At 46.5% G+C, this 25,065-nt stretch overlaps 1 protein-coding gene across 1 annotated transcript in view; it reads right to left on the reverse strand.

Moving 5' to 3' along the window:
- SOS2 (SOS Ras/Rho guanine nucleotide exchange factor 2) overlaps positions 1-25,065 on the reverse strand; it is a 1,344,468-nt gene that overhangs the window by 417,648 nt on the left and 901,755 nt on the right. The window contains exon 14 of the mRNA XM_069638977.1: positions 17,953-18,175. Within this exon, the coding sequence (XP_069495078.1) occupies positions 17,953-18,175 (223 nt within the window). The remainder of the gene's footprint in view (positions 1-17,952; positions 18,176-25,065) is intronic.

The raw sequence follows: 25,065 nt of genomic DNA on the forward strand, positions 1-25,065 counted from the left end.
TAGATCATTAGACATTTGATTAGTGTGCATTTCAGCAGTGTTTATTGTTTTCAATGAGGTATGTAGCTTGTTTTCATGTGTTTGTGTGCTATCAATAGCCCTTTGGCTTTGTTGTTTTGCTATTAGGACTAAATTGTCCAGTGGTTCATATGCTAACGACGATGATTGTTTCTGTGATCCTTGCCCTATTTTTGAAAATAGCGCATTACAATATTTGTTTTGGCATAGCTAATAAGCGAATAAATTGGTGAGTACCAGTGATCTTTGAATTTGGAGCAGTTGTAATATTTTTTTTACTTTTTCATTGTTGTTGTTTTCAAACTCGTGGTCACTTTTTTCTTTTTCATATCCAAAATATTGTAAGTAAGCGCATTACTACTCTCAAGTTCCTCTGTTGCTGATAGAATTCTATAGGCATCTGTGTGTTACTCTGCGAAGGTGCATTCGCTATTTCCAGATCCTTAGCTTTACATTTTTTTTTGTTGGTGCAAATCTTTCCCACCTCACATTCATCATTTTTATCTTTTACAATTTCTGGGAGTATTTTTTCATTATTCACTTCCACAGAGAGTGCTTTTGGAACAATATCAGTCTCACTACTCCATTTTTTTTTTTTTTGCATCTAACTGTATTATCGCCTGGTGATCTTGTGTACAATCAATTAATAGGACCTCATTTTGCTCTACATCCTCCACCCCCATTTTTGTCTCCATTACAGAATTGTTCAGTGATTTATTTCGATTTTCACCGCAAGCACAATGAGTTTGCTTCATTTTGCTTGCTTGTACTAATTGGGCTAGCTGCACCTGTTGGTCATTTATTTTGGTGTCTACAGTATCATACAGACACGTAAGTGAAAACAAAGTGAAAACAAATCAGCGTTCATCGTCTGTAGTGATGTTTCCAAACCAATTACAAAGTTTCCTGGGATCGGATGTAATTTATCCATGGGGGCAGAGTGATTTCGCTGAGGAGTCGGGTTGGTAAAAGAGCAGGATACTTCCGAGGAAACATTTGCAGTTGCAGAAAACATCACAGTTGATTGATACAATTCACGTTTGTTAGAACTTTCATTCAACTCGCAGCTGTTCATGTTAGATTTGTTTTTTGGCGAACTAGTCATAGTAATATCATGAGCATTTTTACTATAGTCAACATTTCCACCTCCTTCACTAGTGGAAGTGATTGTAGAAACACTTCCTTTCTTATTTGCTTGGTTTGTATTTGTTGCAGCCTTTTGATTCATTGTCATGATTTTCGGGGGATTTTCTTCACCCGCTGTATCATTTTCTCGCTCTAACAGAACTAGAGCTCCTGCTGCAATAAGTGAGTCAGGCAGGGACGCCACCGGTAGGGCGTCGCCCTCCTCTATATTGAAGGACGTGAGCACCCACCCGGCTACATCCCCGCTGCACCCTCTCATCAGAATTTTTTGAGCTTCCTACCACGGTTTTACTCCGAGCGCACAGTATTTTCTTATGTCCGCCATGACAGCACAGGCTCGTATATTTGAAGCCGACTTGCTGGCTCGCGCTAGATTTATCGTGCGCAAGGACAGTTTAGGCGTTTTAATAGCTTCACTCGAGCAGATCACCATTTCGCAAGCGCTATTTTAGGTGATCGTTCACACCAAACTAAACCAGAGAGTTCTCAATTACACAAAATTAAATGTGTCCTTAGTCTCTTAGACGTTAGAAAGCAAGCTTGTTAAACGTGATCTGCGTTGAATTAATAAAATAGCATACGCCTCTATAGAACGTTACGAACAATTACCATAACTGCATATAAATGCTCACATACAAAAAAGAAGACAAACTGTTCTGCAGTATGATTATAGGATAAATACAAAACTGACAATATATTAACCCACCGCCCACAGACCCGCAGCCAGCCGACAGCACTTTCCAATGCACTTTTCCAAATGTGCGCGCCCTGTGCCTGAAGTGCGATTTCTGGGAAGTGGGCGTGGTTTATCTTTTCAACACACTAAAAATAAAATATAACGATATATATCATTGTTCTTAGGCGGTAAATAGAAGTCTTTAAAAAAGTCCTTGAATTATATTCATTTAGTTGATGTCATACCGCTGCTACAACGTTGAGAAAAGAAGACAAGTTTTCCACCGCCACACAGCAAGTCGGGGCCTTGACAGCCGACAGCACTTTCCAATGCACTTTTCCAAATGTATTCTTTCTAACGCAGAAAGTGTGTGAAGGAGTAGGATGGTGACAGCTGTGTATTTTAGTTTTTGGCTATACCATCCTGTAATCTTTTTACTGTGTTGGTAGCCACTGGTACCTTGAAATGAAATAAAAAAAAGCAAAACTGCTTCCAATTCATTTTAAAAGTACAAAACCATGTACCTCCTGCCCTCCCACCCCCAGTGTGTATATCTAGTGAGTGACCCTGCTATTCTATTTTTATCATTGTAAAATGTATTTTCAGAAACTCCTCTATTGCAAATACCTTGACCTCTATGTACCTTCATGGTTGAAAGATATCGTTCTATTAAAAACGGTTTCTATGTAAACACGGTCTCAAAACCTATGCTGTACAAAAATAAACTGAATACTCTTCAAACCACAAGTCATAGTGGTGTTCTTGCATACATTCAGCGACATTCGTGGTTGATCACACGCTGCCCACAGCCACATCCAATTCTAGAGATGTATTTCCTGAAAACATATTTGGAAGACACGTGCTGCTGCACTGGCTCAACCCCGAATTCCTCTGCTACTGAAGCCTTGCCTCTCTCTTTGCATCAACTTGCCTCAAGCTTTTACTTCTACTTGGCCTCTTGTGATGAAACCTCTCTCCTTGCAGCCTCTTGTGCTGCCAAACCAGCTAACTAGAAAGAAATCCCCCGACATTGCATTGCACAGTGTTAATGATGCAGCCTGCAGTTCAATCTAGTGGAGAACAGAGGAAGCTTTTAAATTAATACATACAGTGAAAACTGCGTAAACAGTACACAGTGGAAAATGAAATGTTCTGTATTTACTACAATTACATGTGTAAAAAGGCACACTATGCACCTTATCGGGGGATTAACTCATCCACGCCTTGCAGCATATACGTTGGCCTCCTGTAGTACTATGTAACACTCGTGCAATAGGAATGCATGTAACCAGCGTTATACAAATGAAATAAATATAGTGGCAGAGCAGTCATGCTCATTTTAAGAGGAATATGTGGGCTGTAGGCAAGTACACTGAACCCAGTTAGTAATGCATATCAAACAGACACATACATATTAAAATATAGATTATATTTACACAAGAGTCAATGTTAAATACTTAGCACAATAAACCAAAACACATAGGTATACTTAATACTTTCAAAAGGAAACTTCTTAGTAGTTGCTGAAAATGCACAATTGTTAAAGGAGTTCGACAGGTCTACCATACTATCGGTAATAACACGCACCCACAAAGTAATGCAGTAAAGGCATTTAGTCCGTATACACATAAGATAGTGATTTCTTTAGGAAGGAAAACAATTGGTTTGTGTTATCCTAGGAGAGCATCGGGTTCTACAGGCAGTTTCCCTGCACAGCAAGTATTTAAAGCTCACAACACAACGCTAGCTAAAAGGCAGTTCAGAGAGTCAAAGTCTTGAAAAGCAGCAGAAGTCAAAAGTTCATGTGGATACGTTGTAGTATCTAGGAAAGAAGGTACACAGCAAGAGAAAATCCCTTGTTGCAACAAGGAACAAGGGGAGAAAAATATAACCTCTATTGCTATGGCAACAGACCAGTGTGAGAACCATTGTCCTTTTGTGCAGTATGTTGGAGAAAGAACTGTAAGACAATTATGTTAACAGGCCTTACCACAAAGTACAAGTTGTAGCAGTAGGAGTTTTTATCCTGGCAGGAGCGTAAATCAGGAAAGGGACAAATAGTGGTTAGTCCTGGCAGGACCAGGATGAATATAACGAAGTACTGTAAATGTGGTAGAAGGTTGTGGCAGGGAAAGAAGTGGCAATTCTATTACTATGTTTAATGAACTGTTGTGCTGTGACAAATTCACTGCAGTGTTTGATGAACTGTTGTATTATAACCATCCTGACCAAGATATTGTTTCTAGGGAAGAAATAGAACAATAATAATTGATTGATTTTGAGAGATTATCTGCTTGACTTCTAACTGGAGGTGTCAGGAGAAAGTCTTTTTGATTAACCAAGCAGAAGGGTTGTGGAAAATGTAACCATTGTTTGCAAGTATGGAAACTCTTTTGAACTGAGACAATAACTTTGCCATGGGAAGGATATAGTAAATGAAAGGAACTTTAATTCCTACCAGGAGTGGAATTTAGCTAGAGAAAATAACTTTTCTGAAACTGAACTTTAGTGGAAATGTCCTGAATGGATCCAGGGGAAGGGGATCCAACCCTGGTCACAAGGACTTTTGGTTATAACTTGTTTGAACTAACGTGTTATTTTGTGAAGTTAAATCGCCAAATAACTCCTGTATGATTTTGTTATATGTATTGGTGTGAGGGACAGATATTTTGGACATTAGGTCTATTTCCTTCAGCCTTAGTTTGTTAGCTAGGGAAACCTTTGTTAGGCTAGGGAAAGATAGGCGTTTGTCTCACCTTTTTATTTAATAAAATGGGGACTTGTGACAAAATTATACCCACGTGTCCGTCTCACAGTTCCCAGAGAGAATGTCGGGTCTGTGTTGGTCTTGATGACGAGAAGACATTTGTCCACTGCCTTGCCAAAAAGGTTATCCCTGTCGAAAGGCAGGTCGACCACCTTGGCTTTGACATCCTGCCTGAAGTTTGTGGCCCTGAGCCAAACCTGACGGCATTGGGCAACCCTGTTGTACTTGTGCTGAAAACCGGAACCGGCAATGTCCAGGGCGAACGTGATTGCATGGTCAGATGCCCCTTTCCCCTCATGAAAGATGGCCATAGCCGCTGCTTTTTTTTCCCCTTTGGCAGGAAATTAAGAATAGGCCCCAACTTGTACCAGAGTTCTCTTTCATAGTGAGCAAGGATGGCTAGGGCATTGGCAGCCTTGACTGTAGACGCTGCAGTGTTAGTTGTGCGCTATACAGCCGCATCCAGCTTTCTTCCCTTCCGGGTCAGACGGGACCTATCAAGAGGACAATGGGTTAGATGACCACTTGCTCGCAGCAGCCGAGACAACCAAGTTCCGGCATTGGGTGGCCTCTGAGGCATTTAGCAGCCGTATCTAGGTTCCTAAATCTCTTATCCAGCCTCTTCTTTTTACTAAGTGCAGTAAAGGGTTTTTGCATCACCACTAGCCTGTCCTCCCAGATGTCACCCAGAAGCAGGACTGAGACCACAGTCTTGCCAGAGGATTCACAAGGCTGGAAAACAAATCCCTCCCTCTTTTCCTCCTGGACCAGGTTGAAAAGCTTGGCTTTTCGGGGAATAATTGCCTGAAAAGATCCCACTTCATCCAGGGGAAGAGTCCCTAGATGGTAGCTCTACATCTTGCGGCTCACTGTATGCAGGGACGTAGTCTTCAAACTCATCTGTACACTGGGTATCATCTGTATCCGGGTTGGCATCAGTATTGATGTCAGTTCATGTCAGGCCCATCTCCTCTAAAATAGAGGGCCTTGCAACAGGAAGTAGCTGCAGGATCGCAGGCACTGGAGGAGGTGGCGCCAGGCAGGGCTAAGACTGTCTTGGTGGACCGGTCACAGGAGCCGGGCCCCGAACCACAGGAGGACCAGCAGCCACAGGTGGTAGGAGCTGCTGAATCTCCATGACCAGAGTGTGGAGAGTTGACAAAGAAACATCTCTTGGAGCCTCATCTCTCTGAGCTGGAGGCGTCGAGATTGGTGCATGGGGCCAGAGGCTTGTAGGGCAAGTAGGCTGAAGCAGCTTCCAGCTGGGTGTGGGAGTAGGCCAACACCACCCTCCATAGTTTGTGGGCCGACCTCTTCAGAAACTTCTTCCTCCTCTGATAGGATGGAAGGAGTGAAGACCTAGGCTGGAGGCATGGCCATGGGAGGCCCTCACTGTGGATGTGGCAGGCATCTGAGGGACCTTTGCAGGCTTTGGCAGAAAAGAGCACTGATGCTACCTGCCTCTCTCTGCTGGAACTTTGGAAACTTGGGAAGGTGCCTAGCACAGGCTCACCTAGAGAAAGTAATGCACATGGCGCAGTCCCAGCAAAGACTGGCGGAGGTCTTGGAGGCAATGCTACACTTGAGAAAGCCGCCGCTACCGTAGAGATGGTGACTGTACTCATCGACGATGATGAAGCTACAGGCGACGATGATTGCGTCGATGGGGTGGTGCTGGTTGACAGTGAAAAAGTGGACGATATCTGGCCCTCCGAAGACGGGGTCCCCTTCGAGCTGTCGCCGATCCAGATGAAAGACGCTGATGCCACGGTGCTCATCGACAAAGTCTGAGCATCTGACGACTTCGCCTTTTCAGGTACCTTCCCATTGGAAGTGTCCACAAAGGATCTCAACCTCTTGCCAGAGGGAGTACGCTCTTTGGGCCTGCTAGCCCTGCCAGAGGCAGGACTGCGCACAGATGCAGAGTCAGAGGCCTTACCTTCGTTAGCCTTGACACCAACCTCTGATTTGTAGAGCCCTCGGGGGATTTGGAGCCTTTTGCGGCCGAAAACATGGGGAAAACTACATTTCCCAGGGTGCCCATCAGCAACGTGCATTGCACGCATGCTGCAGGAGCACCCTTAAGACCGCCACTGCCAATGCATTATTGCTGGAGAATTTGTGTCGGTACGGCAAGGGCAGGCCGTGAGTATGCAGGTGTGGAATGTTTAATATAGTCTTGGTTACTTCTAAAAAGGTTCTACTACCCCAATGTACCTGGTTTAGCAGAGTTCGACGTCAGGTCGTCGACAGATCCTTCTTGAGTGAACTCCATTTAAGGCAGGAACCACAGATCGTCGAGTTTCCTCGAAGAAAAGGGTGAACAATGTTGTTGAGGCGGCAGCTTCGGTCCTTGCGGTGCTCGTCGACGATCGGTCGCGGACATCCTGCGAAGTTGAGGCGTGCAGTGCACCTCGACAACGATAGTTTGTTGCTGCAAAGAGTCAATGAAGAATGTAAGCCCAGCAAGGGCGTCGGGTCGTCAGCGTTTGGCGTCGGCGATCAGGACTCGACCACAGCTGGCTTTCGGCTCTTCGTCAGCATCTTTGTGGACTTTGGGTGGTGGGAAATCCACTGGCGGATGCTCCTCTGTTCATCGGCGACCTTGACTTTCTCCGACGGGACAAAGCGGTCGACTGTGATGAGCAAGGGAGTCCTTGATTTCAAATCGTCTTAGGCAATGGAGTGTTGCGGCTCCAATCGAGGAGGTTGCAGCGGTCGTCCGAACCTCGTTCGATGGTGGCGGTCGTCGATGGCCTCGACATCCTGGGGGTTCACTTCAGATTCCTCAGCGGGCTCCGTCTCCGGTCGGTAGCCTTTCGATGACCGACTTCCAGGGAGCCTTGGTGAAGGTTAGCTGTGCACGATGTTCCCTCGTAGCTCGGGAAGCGGTCTCCTAGCCATGTCCTCTCTTGGATCAGTCCTTGAAGGCAAAACAGCTTTCAGATTGCATTAAAGGAAAGCAGCAGCAATTCTTCGTCTCCCAGCTCAGCTTCGAGGATAAGCATCAAGTTTCGACCTCAGCTTCTGAACAATTCGGGTAAGTGAGAGGTCCCCCAGATATACTGTTCTGTCACTCATTTACACTGCTGGGCTAAGCTTAGCAGCCAATCATTCAGAAGGGCATTCAGCAGGTAGGCAGCCAATCAGGCTCACAGTGCATTCAGGCCACTCCTCTCCATCCAGACGCACACAACAAGGAATGTGGATTGGGACAAGCATCCAGCCATTCAGCACTCCACACTGAACTCATACCAGTTTTGGGCAGGGCTGTCTCATTCATTGTGTCACACATCAAAAACCAGACACCCATAACATGAAATGTATATTGGTCACACACTCTATTCACCCATGTGCCAACCCAAGGGTGTACCCACAACATACAGTCAACTGGGAAGGCTCCAGCCAGTCTGGCCTTGACATTTCCAAAATACCATATATGGAACTTCCACCCAACAACCAGTCAGGGGAAGGGACAGTCAGGGCTCCCCAGGTCTTTGGGAAAGCAAGGTAACAGGTAATAGAAAGGAAGAGGCTACAGGGGCCATCTTGTCTCCTATCAGGAATCAACTAATTCCAATGGCAGGACCTGGGTATCCCAAAATGGAGGATACACAGAGCACCTGGCAGCTCCATGCTGCATTTGACACCAGCCCATAACCTGCTCTGTGGGCTACACACAGGTGCCCAAAAACATGCACTAGCGGTACAGGGGTTGTACCCCCAACCATGGGTGCCTTAAGGGTATCCCAAGGGTCTGTTCACCACAACCAAAAAGAGGAAGAGCTGCACTGCCTGGAGTCCCACATGGACTCCTGTGCAGAAAATAACAGAACACACATGATAAAAGGAGTACAGGACAAGGACATGGAGGCCCTGTCCCTCTACGGTTCACGGCAAGTTGGTTTTTGAATTAAGACCCATTTGGCCCTCACTTGGGCGGATAGTAACAGGAAGCATGAAAATTGCATTTGTATTAACACGAATGCCAAAAAGAGTGTGAACAATTAACTAGCAGGAGTCTGGTTTTCAGTCCCACACAACCAAGAAGGGGACACTGTCAGCATTTTCATTGTGTTATGTTACATGTTCATTTCCTTATGTTAGGCATGTGCATTCATTGTGTGTGTCAAATCATATGCATCATGTGGGTTGTATCATTACCATAATTGCTTTGTGTGTGATATTCATCGTTTGGATGTATAGGAAGTAGGCAACAGGTTTAGGGATAGGCTTTCGGATTGCTAAACTAGAGTTTGTTTTCCTGTGCTTCCCCCTACCAATCCAATCACGTACCCTAACCCTCTTTCCGGTTTCCCCTACACCCCTATACCTATCCACAACTTAACCCTAACCCTCCTCACCCCAATTGGCTGCCTCGTGGTTACCCGTTATCCAGAACCAGAACCCTGTGCCAACCACGGTCGGAGGGTCACACTCCATTCGGCTTCCGTGATTACGGTGGGGGTGTGAATTGAACCTCCTCATGCTTGACATACAATGCCGGTCTTTTCTCGTCTTAGTGGAGAAAGACTAACAGATGGGGCATCCCTCAACATCATGGTCCGGGTGCAGGCAATAAATACACACTTTTGGTGGTGGTCTTCGATGAAGATATTCTTCTGATCGCATCTGGAGCAGGCCTTGAAAAGGCTCTTCCCTCTTTTTAGCCACAAGGGGGTGCACAAATGACTCCAACCTCCCTGTGAGCTCTGCTTCCCTTGGTCCCATAAGTGGCTTGAGCCCCCACTTGTGCCCCCCCCCACCCTGGAAAAACTGAGCACGATTGATGTGGGAACAGACCCCTCTCCCTTAGAGCCAAAATCCAAAGATAATCGGTGAAGGATTCGTCGAGAATGTCGGCCATATACATAAGCAACTTGACACAACACCCGAGGGCGCGGGGGAAGGCACTGCGGGGAACCGTGTTGCAGAAGGCCAAAGGAGACACCAGCACCACTCACAGAAGTTCCCGGCTGAGGTGACGGTCACGGAGGACGTGCCGGCTTTGGAGTACAGCACCAGTGCCCCTGTTACTTCACACGATGAGAAACCGTGGGCGAGATGGCGCAGCCCGAATACAACGCCCCAGTGGGGCACCAAAGGTGAGCCACTGGGTCCCTCTAACTCCTGCGGTCTCACGCTGTGGCCAGTTTCCTTTACTTGCACTACTCCAGGCGTCTGTGCGCAGAAAACAATCTATTGCGGAGAAGACACACAGTGGTACGGCACGTCAGTCCCTCTCCGACCCTGGAGGCAGACCTTAGGTGTCTCTACTTACCACGAGCACCGAAGTCATACCTGCCAGAGACAGGCGGGCATGATGTAAATTTGTATACACCCTGAGGCCCATATAAAACACACAGTGGTTCCAGCGCAGGATCCCCATGGAGCATAGTTCCGAATCCGCTGCTGCATGAAGAGAGGAGCCGAGGAGGTGGGGAGATAAGACCCTAAGAAATCTGCGGCCATAGACACTGGAACACGGATTTCATAACTGCCTACCCGCGTATACCCCGGCATGGAACTTGCCCTGCTTACACAGTCTACCGATGAAAGGGGCAGTGTGCATCGTCACAAGCACCCTATACCACAGGGAGGACTCCAGACACGACCCGCGCTGTTCCCCCCCTGATACTCACCACGCCTGCAACGAGCAACAGGAGACATTCAGAAGGTCAACCGGCCCCCGCCGTGTGAAACTGGGATACGACACGCTTTCCCACAAGGAAGAATACCCATGAATGAGCCCTGGGGCTTGAAGTAGCGCACTTCTCACAGGCACTAATAGGTGCCCTTTGTCCAACCGGCAAAGGACGTGAAGGCCTGAATAAAGAGACATCCACAGGGGCCCAGCTCGGGTAGGGGCACACTCCTGGAACCATTCTGGAGCCCTCTGACACACTGCTGCCTCTGTACCTGGGGCAATACCAGCATATACAGCTCGGTGTAACTCATGTAACTTGAAGGTATCAGTGCGGTGGAGTCCACTTTGTAGCACACAGCCAAAACACAGCGGACAGAGGTTCACGGTGGGACCACCCCCATGCCCTGAAGGACAACCATAAAATGTATCCCCACACGGACAAAAACCTGTGCAGACAGAGTAGCCTGAACTGCAGGGGAGCATGACAACTGAGGCCACCTCGCGGGATGACAATGCTCCCCCCTCAGTAGGGGATCAGGACCAGTGAAGATACAACACCAACACAAACACGACACCTGGGAACCCTAGAGAGCCATTGGGGGACAAAGAAATTACAGGTGTCGCACCAGGTGCATAGTGAGGTGAACCACAAGGGTTACCTGGAGGGTTGGGCCCCCAAAATTGGGGCGTGTGCCCTCCTCCAGGTGCGCCTGCTGTTGCTGAACAACAGGAAGCAGCTCCTATTGAACTACACAGGCTCCCAATAGAACCAGCCCCCAGAGAGAATCCGCTCGACCCACTAGCAGCAACGTGCGTCTGGTCCCTTGAATTCTTGCTCATCACCTTCATGTATTAGCGGTGCATCCTCCCTCAAGAAAACTGCCACTGAGCGACTTGATCCGGAACTACATCTATTGTTGAGCAGGCTGGGCCCTCACTGTGGAGGCGTGTGCCCTCCTTGAGAACCCGCTTTTTTGAAAGGGGAACAGTAAACTCTCCCTCCAATGAAGAGACTGTCTGGAGCCAGAGACCATAATGGACTAAATAAGTAGAGAGTGAACTGGACTAATCCATCTGAGGTAGCAACGACCTTGGGGAACCAAAGTGCGTCCCACTCGTCAAACTCCGCGTGAGGAACACATGGACACTCGCCAGAAGCTGGCAATAGATCATTTTGTCCCACATCCCCCGACGTAGACCCTCATAAAGAACCTGCAATGGTGAGATCGGAGGCGGATGTGGCTCTGACCAAGGCAGATGTGGGAGCCTTACTCAGTGAACTGGAAAGCATGAGGGCTGACATTGGCGGGAAGGTTGACAAGTTAACACATAGAAGTGATAAAATTAAAGAGAGACTAGAAGGGGTGGAACACAATCAAACCTTGTTCAACACTTTGGAGACCCAAATGGATCAAAGGATCGCAGAGATAGTAACCAGAGAGGAGGAGTTCCGTCTGAAAATGGACGACTTAGAGAGCCGTGAGCGACAGAACAACCTACGGATCTTTGGCATACCGGATAGAGAAGGGGAAACCAAGCAGGACCTGAAAAGGACTCTACATACAATTGTGAAAGTCCTATCCGAAGATGACTCAGTCGACGAACCAAAGATTGATCGCATACACAGAGCCAGAGGGGGTGCGGGTGGTCCGAAAACAGTCCTTGCACGGTTCTACAACTATGCCGATAAAGCCAGAATTCTTGAGAAAGCCAAGTGCTGCCCGCAAATCCTTCTCGACACAACAAGGGTGTCGATTTTCCAATACCTATTCTCACTGACCCTTGCCATGAGGAGAATGTGTATGGCTCTAACCAAATGACAAAGAAAAGGGTGTCCGTTACCGCTGGGGATACCCATTCTCTCTCACGTTTGAGTGGGAAGGAAATACAGTTCGGCTGAAATCCGAGAAGGACATAAATGCCTGCACATCAGACCTGTTGGGCAACCAGGACAACGAGCTGAATCAGGGAGAAAGACGTGATCATGACAGGCTATGGCGTATCTAAGGACCGAAACGGAGGCGGATCCCGGGATCCAGGAAGTATAGAAGGATGAACGCCTCACCGGGTGCGGAACTTTGAAGAATATGAGAACTAGACAACACCGAATAAACATCGCTTTCCCAGGTGTGAAGAGATGATCGAGTGCCAACCCACAATATGATAGACACACCTACCATTGGCTCTTACAGGCTATCTTGATGACTTGCGCCTGCAAAGTACTAGAGGGTCCTCGAGTCGCATGAAGGGTAGCCCTGGGAAGAAGCGATAGTCCAAACACTGTGCTGATATTTGAAGATGGACCAGCTGCTGGTCTCCGCAGCATGTTGAGATACTGCAAAGAGGGCACTCCAACGGTAGATGGGCGGAGTTGCTCGCACACCCGATCCAGACTTCCATGGTAATATATCTCTGGTTGTGGTAGGCTCACTTTGAAACAAGGTAGGAGTTTAGTTACTTTTTTGATCTGGAAGGAGGGAGGGGAAGGGGGCTCATTGTTTATCTGGTTGATTTGAGATGGGACTGTGGGACGTACGGTCCCCACTGGTGGCCTGGGACTGGCTTGGTGAGGATAACTTGCCAGAGCGCTGCCATTAGGGGTGGAAGGAAGGGGGAGGTGCTAAGGAGAGGGGGCTGGACAGGAACACGTTTCTATATAAATGTGTTTTGTGAATCAAGGAATGTACTGAGAGGAGGTTGTACGGGCAAACCGCACGAGCGGTGTAGGCAGAAAGAAGGACATGGCGGTAGAATCTGATTCTTCTAGACTCGGTCTTCTCAGAGTGGGCACGATCAATGTGAAAGGGCTATACGCGCCCACAAAACAATCAGTGTGCAGCGAATTTAACAGAGCGAGGCTTGATGTGCTCTTTCTTCAAGAGACTAAGTATATACGCGGCGGTGAACGTAGGGTCTTGTACTATAGGGTGGGAACTGAACATTAGGGCTCTGGTCCTTTGCGGAAAGCGGGAGTGGGTATACTTGTAAGGAAGCAGCTCAACCTAGAGATTACCAAGGTTTGGGCAGACACGGAAGGGAGGGCCATCATAGTGGTGGGTGCGGTACGCAATATTACACTCACACTCGCTAAACTTTATTCTCCCAACGTTGGGCAATCTCGATTCCTACAATCAACAATCCCGAAGATAATGTTGGAAGCTTCGGGGCATGTCATTCTAGGGGAGACCTTAACTTATGGGCAGATCCCACATTAGATAGACAGGCTGGTAACCCAGACGCACGCGAACCCGTAGACGGTGGTCGTGGAGAGGTGATGGAAATTATGGGGATGTACGGATTACGAGACATCTGGCCAAAGGTTCACCCCAGCGAGACAGGATATACATTTTACTCTACATTTACTAGAATAGACTACCTGTATCTTTCAGGGGGGAGTGTGCGAGCCCGCGACTGCCTCAGAGATCACACCAGTCTCGTGGTCAGATCATGCTATGGTCACTGTGGACCTGAACCTGGTGGCCTTGCCACATATAGGTGAGAAGTGGAGTAACGAAACCTTGTGGAAGTACCCTGTCTTCGGGGCAGAACTGGAGGGTGAAATAAAGGAATACTTTGCAATAAATGACACGGGAGAGGTATCTAAGAAAATGGTGTGGGAGGCGGGGAAAGCAAAATGGCGGGGTATTTTGATCAAGGAGGGGGCCAAGAACAAGAGGGAAAGGGCTCTGATAGAGGATAGACTGAGGAGGGAGATCAAGCAATTAGATATCACAGCGCAGAACTCCACTGAGAAGAGGGCGGCGTCGCAGTAGCCATACAGAAAAGGGAGGAGCTCTGGCTCTTTGAGGAGGGGCGAGTCGTGCGCAAACTCCAGTTTCTCACGCAAAAGCCCTATGAGAAGCGGATAAAGCAGGTTCACTGCTTGCCACAAGGCTGCGGGGACAACAGGCGGACAGGTGGGTCATCGCTATTGATGGGGGTGGTGATGCCCAGACAGTAGAGACGAAAGAGATCCCCCAGAGACTTTGCAAAGTTTTATGAGCAACTATATAAATCTGAAATGTAACAGGAGAGAATGGAAATAGACCAATACCTGTGAGGGGTTGACATGCCGAGGCTCTCTCGTGATAAAATGGAAGCGAGGGACGCTCCGATCACGGCAGATGAGATTGAGAGAGCGATTAAGAAGCTCCCACTAGGGAAGACATGAGACAATGGATAAACGGCGGGATTTTATAAGACCTTTATCTCATCCCTCCTCCCCTTTAGGGTTGATTTATTCAATGACATCTTGCAGACTAGTGTAGCTCCCGAATCCTTCTCACAGGCGCTGATCTCGGTGATTCCCAAATAAAGCAAGGACCCCAAACAATGCGGGTCATACCGTCCCATCTCTTTGCTCAATATTGATCCAAAAATGTATACCCGAGTACTGGCAGCTAGACTCGAGACCCACATGCCCCTACTAATGCATTCCGACCAGGTCGGATTTATCATAGGGAGACAGGGCGCTGACAGAATGCGCAAGACACTCCACTTAATTCACAAGTCAAAAAGAATGTCTGGTGACCCTGCGCTCCTGTTGATTGATGCAGAAAAAGCGTTTGACAGGGTGGAGTGGGGCTTCCTAGAGGCAGTACTCGACAAGGTCGGGTTGGGCCCTATCTTCAGAAAGGAAGTTAAGGCTGTATACAAGTCTCCCAAGGCATCAGTCGTGGTCAACTGAGTATTCCAGATGGTTTGACTTGGAGAGAGGCACAAGGCACGGCTGCCCTCTCTCAGCGATACTGTTTGCTCTCTCCCTAGAACCTCTTGCTCAGACACTCAGAGCGGATCATCAGGTTGAGGGACTCCAGGTAAATGGGAGGGAATATAAGGTAGCCCTTTATGCCAATGATGTTCTGCTACAGGTAAAGAACCCCTTGACATCGATACCTAGAGCCATACAATTGATGGAAAGCTATGGGGAACTCTCAGGCTTCAAAATGAATAGGTCCAAGTCCATACTGTACCCACTACAGGAACCCACCCCAGAGAACGCCATTAGACTTGCTACACTGGGCCTCGTGATGTGAAGGGACACCCTGCGTTATCTAGGGATCAATCTTACACAAGAATTAGAGTATCTATACGATGCTAACTTCCCCCACCTCCTAGCTTGTTTCCACGCAGATTTGGCGAAGTGGCAGAAGCTGACTATCTCTTGGATTGGGAGACTTAATGCAGTTAAAACAGTGTGCCTACCAAGATTTCTCTATCCATTTCAAATGCTTCAGTTGAAACTTCTGGAGGTATTCTTTAAGGAAGTAAAAAGGGCAATTTTAAGATTTCTGTGGCAGGGGAAAAAGGCGAGGTTTGCGTATGGGATCCTCATCTTGCCCAAGGAAAAAGGCTGGGTGGGTCTCCCGGATTTAAAAATATACTACCAAGCAGTGCAACTAAGAATATTGGTCCCCCACTTGAGAGGACAGAAAGAGTTGCAGTGGATACACCTCGATACCCATAACCTAGCCCCTGCCACCGTCTCTGAATGGCTGTGGGTCCCTAGAGATAAATTACTTCGAAGACTCTGAAATCACGTCATATTCGGCACTACATGGTATATCTGGAGGGAGGGGGTGGATATGAGGGGAGTCACAACGTGGCCTTCCCCGCTAAGCCATATATGGGACCCAGGAGTACGCAAGGAGATCCCTAAATATGAGCGGTTCCAATCTTGGTTTGAGGCGGGCCTCAAGAAGGTGGATCAACTATCACTGAATTGGAAGAGGCACTTGGACTACACCCATCATCCGTCTTTACCTTTCCGCAACTTAAGGGCACTCTCATGAGGAATGAATGGAAAGAGAAGGTACAGAGAGACCTCACCCCGTTTGAGACATTGCTTGACACAATGACAGAAACCAAGGGTATGACCTCGAGCATGTACAGAGCACTGTTAAATACCGGGAAGGGATCAACTCTTAATTTGAAATACAGGTGGGAGCGAATTGTAAACTTAGAATTGGATGCAGAACTGTGGAAGAAGATATGCAAAGGGGCCTTGCAGGTGTCCATAGCGGCCCAATATAAATTACATGCCATCAAGCTACTCTAATAGGTGGCAGTACGACCCTCACAGGTTGTCGAAGATGTTTCAAACCACAAGCTCTTTGAGCTGGCGTCAAAGTGGGGAAAGGGCCAATTACATGTGGTGGGTTTGCCTCCGGGTTCAGGTGAATTGGAATGAGTTCCTTGGTTGGATCAAGCAGATAAGACGGGATCCCCCGCGAGGCAGCTCCTCTCCTAATACTGTTTGGTTTGGAATAATGTGATGAGGAGAATGACTGGGATAGGGTTCCCCCTCCTACTAGCTGCACAGGCCTGTTTGGTGATCAAGTGGAAGCCAAACTTGGTCCAGAGCAAGAGAGAGTGGATCAGTGTTGCAACTAATATCTGCACAATGGAAATAATTACTGCAGCCCTCCATGGGAGAGCGGCACAATATGATTTGATGTGGAATGATTTTGTAAATGAGTACATGCCCAACCATCCGCAGGAGTCAACACAGAGGGAATGAAAGATGAACCAATAACAAATGCATAACTATTTAAACTGCTAAGGGTCATATTACGAAGAGCGCGTACCTGAAGACACTCAGTGTAGGCCATCGTCGGTCCATATTCAATTAGTCTGGACTATGGAATAAGAATGTAAGTAGAGCAAGCCACATGCAACGTAACTGAGAACATCAAAAATGTGTGAATAAATGAGAAGAAACACTGTTCCGGGGAGGGGGATGGCTGAAGGGAGGGTGAGGGAGAAAAGGAGGTTGGTTTACTGTCTACAAGTTGAAGTTCATTTGGCGGGGGGGGGGAGGGTGGATAGATTTTGGAGGGTTATAACACGTTCCAAATGATAACTGTATGTTGTTTGTGTCTTATAAAATCTAATAAAATCAAATAAAACATTTCTAAAAAAGAAAAGTCTCTTCTCGGCCTCCGACATGACGTATACACTAGGCCCAAAAGTCAGCTCACAGCCTCACACGATGTAGCAATTGGACAGAAGGTGGGATTGAGACCGGCAACAAATCCCTGCTGCCGACAAGTCACAACGGTGATGGATTGAAGAAAACATTCGAAGAACTATCAAGAATAGGCAAACAATAATCGACAAAGTCGAGGATCGAAGCTCAAGGACTCCCAACATGAAAACGTGCAGTAAAAATCTGAAGATGGCCAACATGGGTGGCACGAAGGAGGACAAATGTCATTGGTTGGGGCAGTATGACCCAAAGGGACAGCAATAGGCTATACAAGCAACAATGCAGTTTTTAGTTTAAAGCTAAACTGCTTTATTCTGGCGAAATGGAATATTCATTGCATGAATATCCATGTAAGATCCCATGCTGTAGAATTAGCTGTTACAGCTACTTGGATGGTCATTGTTTTAACACAGTTGAACACAAAGTGAAGCTACGAGAAAGCCACATTTAGTAAACAGGTTTTCAAAATAGTCTTTCTTATTGCGGATAACAAATAGATAAAACATAGAATGTTACATGCGTCTGGCACAGTCTATATAAAGTTTCAGAACAAATAAAATAATTCAGTTCAACAAAATGTTTAACAATTTCTATAAAATAAAAAGAAAAAAATGTGATCGAAATCAATTACCCTATGCAGTTCAGCAAAGATCTCTACCATAGTCTGTAATGTTGAATCTACAAACGTTGCCAAATTTCAAAACGTGTACCTGTAAAGGTCGGATTCAAGAAGAGTCAGCTGCCGAGCTATTTCTATTGGGTGAAGGGTCATGAGTTCAAAGCTATCAAACTGTCCAGGCCGGCTAATATGCCATTCATATGAGGGTGGTTGACTTTCAAATGTAATATTATGGCTGACACCATTGGCCTGAGCTTGTTTTTTCCTTCTGATAATCTTGACGATTGATTCCACCCATTTCTTCATGGATTTTCCTGTGAAGTAAAACAGAAACATGAAATTGATGTTCTAATTTCTAACTAGAGGTCGAATACATCTAATTTAGTTCATTATTGCTGCAAGAGTGTTTTTTTCCGAGATCCTCTGGGGAGATGTTCAAGACCACCAACTTTTGTGGTAGGGAGGCCTTTTCCACCAAGTTAGACCAAACTATGTCCATGGTAAAGCGACAGAATAGACTGGCTTGACTCTCAGGAGGGGAGAAGGCCATTAAAGGTACTCCTAGTTACAGACAAGCAGACAAAGATAAGCCCACACAGTATATTTACTGAAAAATATACATTTTATGAGATCATGCGCCAAGGAATATTGATTTCTACAATTCTTTTTTCCATCAAAAGGCCACAATTACCGAATGGTGTCCTGTCAGGAAAAAGCACGTGCCTTTTTCACGCATGTGGTAGGCGAGAAGGGAAGTGGCGTTGAGATGGGAAAGGTAAGGAGGGGGATGGGGGAGCTGTTGGTGACTCAGTTGGGATGCAGAGCTGAACATGAGGAGTGTGGGGGGGCATTGGGGGGTGGTGTCACTAAAGGGACAGGAGCAGGGCCCTAAAGGGACACCAGGTGTGGTAGAGGTGTCCCCCAATAAAGAGACGAATTGGTAGTAAGGGGTGAGTTGTGGGGTTGTGCCCTGAATTTCCTCACAGATCGGAGGGGGGACAGATGCCAACCAAAGTGCTGCTGCAGCAGGAAAGCCATGCCCTAGAAGACATGCTTTGGCAAACCTGGACTGTGAGGCACCATGGAACCGAAATATCTATAATCCACAAAGTACTTTAAAAAATAGAACAGAAGCCCTATAAAAACAAAGGGTCTAGGAAAGACCTAATCCACATATAAAACCACGCTAAGCCAGCTACGAGTGCTTTAGAAGGCTTTAAATGTGTGAATTGAAGTAATTACTCAGACCTCTGGGAGCAATGAGCAGAGGTCAGAATGGCAAACCGCTTGTTCTGCCCATGACAGGCAAATGGTACCAGCAACCCATGGAGTATAGCATCCAAGCATGTTAGAGTGAGGTTTGAGGCATCCTTTAGCCTGCCAACCAACATACTAAGGAATGTGAAATGGGTGACTGCAGTCCTCGCATTTCAAGCTGCACTTCCAATGAGCCTCAAGTCTTAGCAGGTTGAGGTAATGTCTGATTTTCCACATGGCCTCTTTCTCTCGTCTGCCAACTCGAAGATGCTGGTAATGGTCCTCAAGTGGTAGAATGTATCTATTTTAGACAGACAGCGAGATTGGGACCGGTCTGCAAATGGCAAGGGGTAAGGAGTGCAGGGTTGCAGGTTGTTTTGCCTTGTAAGGCATACTCCAGCCCTCCTGCAACTAACCGGATCACCTTCAAGATCTCCTACCACCTTACATTACACACACAAATCCCCACACAGATGTCTTTAACAGGCCTAGCCATTAGCACATCAACACTAATTGAGCCAAGGCTAAGCTCTCCCCCTTTAGCACTGTTGCACCCTCCCATCAGCCGCTAACCAGACCCAAAGCGAGAGGTATATAAAATCGTGGGCTCTTCCCTATGGATAACATACTCACAAGTTTCTCTGCGAAACACATAGAAAGCAGATTGACACTCAGGAACCGGGTGTGTCCGACTTGCACCCACCACCACCATAGGTTTTACATCTTCCTTTCCCACATTCCTAATAATGAACCCCACCCTTTTCCTTACCGAGCCAAGCACAACGTGGCCGCCAATTGTGGCAGACAGGTGCTATACAGGACCACATACATTAAAAAAAAGCATATAAAATGTCAGGGAAGCAATTAAAATACACAGAACACTTTAATAACCACAGGCCACCCAGGGGAAAAAAGGCACATAGAATTCTTCCGTGTATGTAAAAGTCAGTAGTCCCTTTTTCAGAAGCTGGGAAAAGTTTGTTCTTAGGATCCAACGGGACAATTTGCGGTTATTGTGACAATGTAGGGAAACATTACTTGCATATCCCCAAGCGAAAGCAGCATCAGCCATCCAATTGGAAGTGTTGGGGATCCCACCACAAGAGAGCCAGACTTGGTTCAACAGGGAGGGGCATGGATCGGATTGCTGCCCAGTGGACCACTGGCCCACCAAAGAAAACTATTTCAGTCAAGGGGGCCTGGAAGATGGACTGTGCACACAGCCCAGGGACCCTGAGAGGAGCACCAGGAATAGGATGGGGCTGAGATGACTAACCAAACAGAAAGTTACCTATGCTGAAATAGGCTGTGATAAAGGGCCTGGAAGCATGGATGTAGATGTCATCTTAAGAGTCAGGATTGGGTCTAGCTGGATGGTGGTTTTGGATTCAGGTTCTGTTAGAAGAGTTCCAGGACCGGCAGGACCAGAACCACAAGATCCAATATGAAAGTGGGAGCACGAGATATGCAGGAGTCATAGAGGTGACCCTTTAACACATATCACAGGTGGCTCAAGTTAATCAGCACAGGCAGCAGGATGGTTCTATGAGGATGAAGCGCTGCTGCAAGGCGAATCATTATGTGCAACAATGGGGCAAGAGTTTTGGCGGGGCAGCAGAAACCCTATCCACTCATCCAGGAAGGCATCAGGGGGCTTAAACATCAGATCCAGTGAATTCTACAGAGACAGCAAGGCTTCTAGAGGGCACCAGAGGCTACAGGCACAAATATTCCAGTAGAGGAGGCATAGCAAAAAAAAAAAAGTTTAAAACATGGCATAGCAGCTGTAGGATGCTCAGTCCTTTTTTTCTCATTCACATTGGTCAACACAAACATTGAAGGACCACAAAACAAAATGACTGTGCCGCACACTTTTTAAAATGCCCTGGCAGCAGTGGGCGAAGTGTACAAAAAGAAGTAGTGGAACTATGTTCCGAGCTGGCCTGCCCTTAACCCCACAAACTCCATTGCCACGCCCCCCCCCGTGCATAATCCAAACCCACAAACAAACAGCTCTTTTTAAGGGAACGTTCCATGCAGTGCACTGAAGTGCAAGTTTCAACTTCTTCCTACACTTTTATTTTAAAACGAAACCATCCCGGATCTGTTTCTTTATCACATAAAAGTATAGGAACAGAAAAACATTTTAAAAACGTAGAGGAGCACCGCCCACTTTGACCACTGCTTGGCAGTTGAATTGCCAGCATATAGGGGTATATGGCTTCCAATGGGTTTGTAGCTAAAAAAAAAATCATGCAGAGGTCATCAACCTACTCCCCAACACATCTTTTTTTTCGGTGGGGAAAAGCCACCCAGAATGGTGGCAACCCTTCCCATGTAGTCATTTAGGCTAAGGCCACCACATCATAAACGGTTGCAGTTGCAGGAAAACTTCTATAAAAGTCCCTCTGACAACAGAGAGTTTAGGGGACTCGAGTTAGCAAAAAGAATTTGAAGCAACAATTCAATTTTTCTATGTAATAACTGTATCTCTATATATATAAAACACTTAGGTATGTTTCTGTACTCAGCTGATGCAATTTATCAGTGTGAGGTTGCCCTCTGCTGTCCAAATTGCACAGTGCACCTCTGTGTGCCCTTCCACAGCTATCATTTTAACAAACAGAATGAGGACAGTTCTATGGGCTCACCTTCACCTTCCACTATCACAAACATTTGGAATAATTTCAAGTTACTTCTTTTCAGTCCCACTTCTCTTCACACAAGGTACAGCGGTTCCAGAGTCAATGAACAGTTAATTACCGGCTCAACGTTTCAGTCTCTAAAAAGTGAAACGCTGTAGGATGAATGCCTTCTTACGAGCTAACACTGAAAGTAGGTGCTGTAATTATGCTACTACGGAATCTTATGCCATCACAGGGACTCTGCAATGGAACAAGGTTGACAATTACACGTCTACAAAGACATCATAGAGGCCTGTGTAATCAATGGATTAAACATATATATACTGTTAATACCGCGCATACCACTCATTCCATGTACTTATACCATGCATACCTCTGATTCCATCAAATACAAAAATGCCTTTCAAATTTAAAAGACAGTTATACGGTTAGCCTTTTCAATGACAATAAGTTACAGGGACCTACGGACCCTTCCTGGAAGCGATCAGTGGTAATTCTGATATTTAAGAAGGGGGACAGAAGTGACCCTATGAATTACCAACCAAACTGGACCTTTAAGATATGCTAGAATGGTAAATGTTACGCTGGGAACAGCTAGCTGTTAATAATTCCTGTGTGATGGTTAGTCTAAATAAGTATTTCCCTAAATTGCCTTGTGTATATAAGAATACATTTATATTTTAATATAACTTTCAGTGTGTAAGAGTTTAAGACTACTGTATTGACTGGGCTCAGTGTACTTACCTACATTTGCTCTATCATTCTACCAATTCTTTGGGTAGTACACACTTACACTAAAGGTTGGGGACCTGTATACCAAGGGATAGTTTATAGCGTCTTACATCCAAGTGGGCTTTAGGAAAACTCCTCTAACACCAAATATGCCCCTGTTTTGGTAAGAAATTGTGCCATATAAATATTTACATTCCTCCAAAACGTTAGCAAATTGGTATGCTTAAGGAGGAATTTTTTATTCTCAAGGGTCGGCTAAATGTTGAGGATGATGATTTAGTATTGATCTGTGATTTGGATGCCAAGTTAGGTCTGAATAAGGGAACCCCACAAGATAAATTAAGGGTGGATGAATTATGTGGAATGCAAAAGAGAGGTATTTCCGGCTGCCATTTGGCGAAAGGCCGGTAAATGGACTCCTTTTTGGTTAAATACCTCTTTGTGGAATCGAATGGTAGATGTGTGGTGGCTATTCCTCCAAACTTCGCATTTAAATCTGGCCAGTGGAGATCTTTAACAGACTATTGCTTGGTCAACTGTTTTTCTTTCCACAAGGTGAAGGAGTTTGAAATTGTAGATCGCCCGGAAAATGATCACAACCCCCTTTTGTTGAAGTGGCAGTTGGGAGTGTTCCCTTTCCCCGAGTGCTACATGACAGAAATTCTCACCCAGTTTCACCCAATGCAAACAATTTAGAATTTTTAGATTATAGCCCTGCTCCAAGATGAGGAATCCCGCGCTCTGCGCAGCAACCTTTTAGGGTCCCAGTCTAATTTGAAGTGATGAACCTCTAAGCTTTTACAATCTTTATGCTTTTACAGTCCCATATTCATAATTCCATTTTCAGTGCCATGTTGCCCTAGGGTGAAAGGTGCGCTTTGCAAAAAATGTAACATAACATAAACCATAATACTGCCCCTTGTGTGTCAACGATCCAGGCACTAGTAGAGTGAATGCACCCTGGTTCGATGCTGATTGCAGACAAGCTAAAAGGGCTCTGCATCTTTGGGAATGCACAGATTTTGGAAGATGGTGGAAAAAGGTTTTGAGGGAGTTTATGTGGGTGTTGGGGAGGAGGGGAAATCTCTTCTGATTGCTGGATATCAAAATTTCAAGAGAATCTTTATGCCGCAGAGGTGCAAGTTACCACCGCAAATGGAAAGGAGGTTTATGGTGAGGCATTTATTTAATAGGGAAGAAGTCGAGACACAAGTATGAAGCCCCAAGAAGGGAAAAGCTGCTGGCCCGGACAGTGTGAGACTGGAGGCTTTTAGTGCTTCGGGAGACTGGTGGGTTCCTGTCCTTCAGGTTTTTAAATCAATTAATACTTTTGTGTTCCCACATTCGTTGAAAAAAAGTCTCATAGTCCCACTGTTTAAAAAGGGTATTGCCTCAGACCCCCATTGTAATCATCCAATTGCTCTTCTGGATGCTTCTAATAAGATCTTTTCTGGTTGTCTAGCATTGCGTTTGTAAGTGGACATTAGATAATAGTATCCTGCCGGATACACAAGCAAGCTTCTGAAGGGGCTTTTCCACAATAGAGGACAAATTGCCTTTTTGTGGCTTTCCTAGACCTCACAAATGCATTTGACCAAGTCGTAATCTCTTGTAGACAAAGCACAGAAAGGGAGGGTGGAGAAGTCACAAACGCGGTGGCCAGAGGGCCCCATAGCACAACCCCAAACACATACACCTTGCAATGCAGCCACTACCAAGCCCAACCCCACTCACTCATCACCACAACTGCCCCCATCCAAACTCTCTTCTGGCATCTCCCTCCCCTCCTCCCAATTGCACCTACAACCCTCTCAAGCGCACTCTTAAATGCACATTCCATCTGTGCCCACGCCCCCGACATCCACAACCTTTTACTTGCCAACAACCTTGACATGCTGGCCATAACAGAAACCTGGCAGCATGAGGCATTGGGACCCCTCCCATCACTTGCTCTATCCACTGATTACTCCATTCTACGAGCTGACAGATAGGGTAGCCTAGGAGGAGTTGCCACCATCATCTCCAAATCACCCCTCTCCATCAGAGCTTCCCCCTCCCTCCAAACACTCCTGGGCTATGAACTCCTACTTGCCAAGATCGAATCCTCCCCCCAAACCACCATCAACACCCTACTGCTCTACCACCAACCCACCCATACTGGCACACCTGATGCCAATATCACCCTGCTCATGGTACCCCTGCTTAAGCCAAACACCAAACGCATACTCCTAGGAGACTTCAGTCTAGGCTTCGGAGACCCTGCCGACCAGAAGACACAGCCCTCACTACAGCCGTCAGCTAGGTGAACTTCTCCCAAATGGTCCTCTCACACACACATGAAAAAGGAAGGATCCTTGATTGGATACTCTCTACCAACACATCCATCCGAGTCTCCTCCATCGACCCACTACCCTGGACAGATCACTCACTGATCTGCTTCACATCAGCCACCACCTCCAACGCAATACACAGAACAGGCGACCACGCCTATATCATTGCTAGACAAACCCGTAAACTCACCATTAAGCACTTAGCCCCTACTATTCTGGCCTCCCTCGAGACAGTGCCAG

This window comes from Ambystoma mexicanum, chromosome 14 (assembly GCF_040938575.1).
Source record: "Ambystoma mexicanum isolate Mex_15411 chromosome 14, UKY_AmexF1_1, whole genome shotgun sequence".
NCBI lineage: Eukaryota > Metazoa > Chordata > Amphibia > Caudata > Ambystomatidae > Ambystoma > Ambystoma mexicanum.